The sequence below is a fragment of the Metopolophium dirhodum genome, chromosome 1 (genome assembly GCF_019925205.1).
Source record: "Metopolophium dirhodum isolate CAU chromosome 1, ASM1992520v1, whole genome shotgun sequence".
In the NCBI taxonomy this organism is placed as follows: Eukaryota; Metazoa; Arthropoda; class Insecta; order Hemiptera; family Aphididae; genus Metopolophium; species Metopolophium dirhodum.
Window position 1 is genome coordinate 110,110,926 of NC_083560.1, and position 3,417 is coordinate 110,114,342.

The 3,417-nt window shown below is 29.4% G+C and overlaps 1 protein-coding gene across 1 annotated transcript; it reads right to left on the reverse strand.

Moving 5' to 3' along the window:
• Positions 1 to 2,282: 2,282 nt before the first annotated feature.
• On the reverse strand, positions 2,283 to 3,092 carry LOC132934601 (uncharacterized). The gene has a single exon (XM_061000938.1). The coding sequence runs from the start codon at positions 3,090 to 3,092 to the stop codon at positions 2,283 to 2,285; it is 810 nt and encodes a 269-aa protein (XP_060856921.1).
• Between the last annotated feature and the right edge of the window lie 325 nt (positions 3,093 to 3,417).

Consider the following 3,417-nt stretch of genomic DNA (forward strand, 5'->3'; position numbering starts at 1 on the left):
TTGAATGTAGTATGGTCAGAAATTTCTGATTGTGTTTCACATGAACTCAAAAACTTTAAAAAATATATATATTTATCATTTAATACTTTATTATAAGTATAGGTAGTAAGTACATTATAAGTTAACTTTATAAGATAATATTATAACTTATGGATACCTACCTCATCACAATTGACATCATCACCAAACAGACATTTAACACAATATGATTTTGACGGTGGTTGCAAATGAGAAGCCATAATAATATTATTATAATGATTTATAAGTTATAATATAATTATTATATTATAGTAGTATAATATGATTAAACAGTAGTATAGTTAAAACAATATATCACACAATATTTAACACAAAACATAGTACGTCAATACTCAATAACAATGTAATAATTATCGGTAATAAGGAATAACTAATATTTTTATTATGAATAATAATAAGAAATAAGAATTAACATTATCTATTATCAACAATATTACTATTTGGATTTTCATATCACAAACTATAAATAAAACATTATCTGTAGTTACTTCTATTTTAAATAACATATTACCCACGAAAATAGACGTAACTAAAGATAATGCCTTTTTCTGAGGAAAACTATTTTTAGTGTTTATAACAGCGGCTTATTTAGAACCTCTTTGGTGAAATTAAGATACTGCCGTTTTCGTTGGAATATTGAGAAAAATATTCTTTATCAAAATAGGTATGTAACAATCAGAAAAATGATAAAATGTGAGTTACTGCCCTTTTCGCTGGAGGTGGCATTATGTATAAGAAAAATAATCTAAATGCCTAACGGAACTTATAAGTCCAGACCGTAAAGGACTGACGGGACTTTTGAGTCCTAGGATAAGATAAGGATTCAAATATAGATTCAATTATAGATTTTTTTGTTCATACCCTATCTTAGATTTAGGAAAAAAATCAAAATTCACAAAAAGTTTTTTATATTTTTAATGTTTTTAAGCTTTCGTCCAGAAAGGGTTAAAGCAAAATGTATGTGAAATGTCGGGAAATTACATACAATCTACCGACTCCACCTAGGGAGGAACCCGCCTAACAATCAGTACGATACAGCGCTCCCAGTGTTAATCTGTCTTGTCAAGACGTAACTCGCTGGCAGCCGTCGGGAGCGCTGTGTCGTAGCGGTGAGAAGCTACTCGCGTAGTCGTGTCGCACTCGTCGCAGCGCTATCGTGGAGACTGTAGGCCGTACTAATACGCTCATGTCCATTGCGTTTTTCTGCCCGTCATCGTACCGTTACATAAATAAATGATATATCACATGAAATAAACAAACCCAACCCAGTTTTATACAGTCCACACGAGTGATTACGTTTGTTTCTAATAGAGCGGACAGTTTTCCACCGTATAAGTGTAATATATCGGTATAAAACGATGGTTCAAGAAAACACGCCATGTGTATGCATGTATCGAATAGTATCGGGCTTAGAGTAGCTGTGAACACAGATATATACCTAGATATAGTGTCAACGGATTGTTTAATTTAATTATTTACACGAAAATAAAAAATAAACTTATGAAAATACAGATGTGCACATATTGTGTAAATGTGCAATTGCACAATCTATAAAATCTAGAGGCCCGTGGATCAAAATAATGAATATATTTTCCAAATAACGCAAAAACAAGAATGATTACGCCGGTTTAAGTAGCCAACGTGGACGCAACGCAGCCTGTGGCCGTTTAATCGCTCGACTCATTCCGTGACGTTTTTTCATGCAGGCGGCCATATGAGTGGTCACTTTATACCAGGGATTCAGTGTTGCCAGGTTAAAATGTGAGAATGTTCGTATAATTATCGTATAATGTTCGTATTTGTTCGTATTATGAAAAATGTTCGTACCTACATAGAAAAAATGTCATACAACTAATACAACTACTACTGAGTAAGTAGTGGACAATCAATGGGCATAGATATAATATGTCTATGATAGTATGATAGCACAGAACAATATGATGATAGTGGGTAATAAATATATTTTTCCTTATCAATGATACTAATTGATTAGTGATTACAATGTTTACAATGCAGCTATATACATTATTCTTTTTAGTTTAAAAACAACAAATTAAAAACTCATTTTAATTGAACATATCTAAACTTTTTATTTCACATAATTGTTAATAATAATAATGGTTACGATAGTTACATAAATATAAATAATAATAATCTTAAAACTACTCCTTATGTTAATTAAAAGAAATGACAATATTAAAATATTTTAAAACATAATAAAGACAATATAAAATAAGGAAATATTAAATTTGTTCAAAACTAAATTCATCATTAGTATTTTTGCTGTACAAATTAACTGTGTTCATTAAGTTTATCATTTTTTTGGGGGGAATATAATTAACGCAATTATTATTTTTAATTTTAATCTCTTGAGATGCTAACAAGCAACCTTGAATTGTGTCTGTATTTAGTTTGTTTCTAGTTTTTACTTTTATTAAATTCACCTTACTAAAGACGCGTTCGCAATCAACATTAGAATGAGGGAGTGAAAATACTTCAAGAGCAAAATTTGAAAGGTTTATGAATGGAAATTCTTGATTTCCAAGTTGTATTTTAGATAAATTATACCAAAAAATATCTGGTTGATCTAAATAATTTAATAAATCAGTTGAAATATTAAAATGGGGCAACTGTCTCCATTCATTGTCAATAGATTGCATTAAATCATCATTTAATTTAGTCAACCTAGGCAATAAATTTAAGAGAAAAAATAAAGAACTATTTTCTTTCCTAGTTTCAATGGATAATGCAATTTTAGGGTCCATCAACTTAATAGCTGGCATCAAGGGATCATTAAAATTGTATTTTTTTTTTAGTTGCATGCAAGCTATTTTGAAAAATGATTGTACTCTTGAATAGAAGTCTTCTAACATATGTTTATTATTAGCAATTTTAGGGTTTTGTACTTCTTTCATAATTTTAATGCCAAGGTAAATCTGAGTAAAAGGTAAGTAATGTCGAGAATTTTCTGGATTTATTTCATTAATAGGAGTTTTATTGACATAATTTGGATCCATAAAACATATTAAAAGTTCTTTGAAAGTGCCAACCATTTTATCATGCAACTGTGTGATAACTACACTTGAGCTTTGAAAAAAAGAATTGAGAGATGTAAATTTTGGTAACACAAAATCTAAAAACAAATAAATTAATTTTATTAAAGGATCTTTCAACGAATTATAAATATTTTCTACAGTCGTAAGCCTTTCACTTAAAAGTTTATCTCTAAAATATAATATTAATGGATCCCATTGTTCTAGTAACCTAGAAACTACTATGTGTAATGAGAGCCATCTAGTTTGACTAGGGTGTAAAATCTTATGAATAGGTGTTGAACAAAAGTCTTGAAACTCCACAAATTGTGCATTACGTTTTGAA

Bases quoted from the DNA above. Each gene is read 5' to 3' on its own strand.
- LOC132934601 (XM_061000938.1), bottom strand. From the start codon at position 3,092: ATGGTTGGCACTTTCAAAGAACTTTTAATATGTTTTATGGATCCAAAT.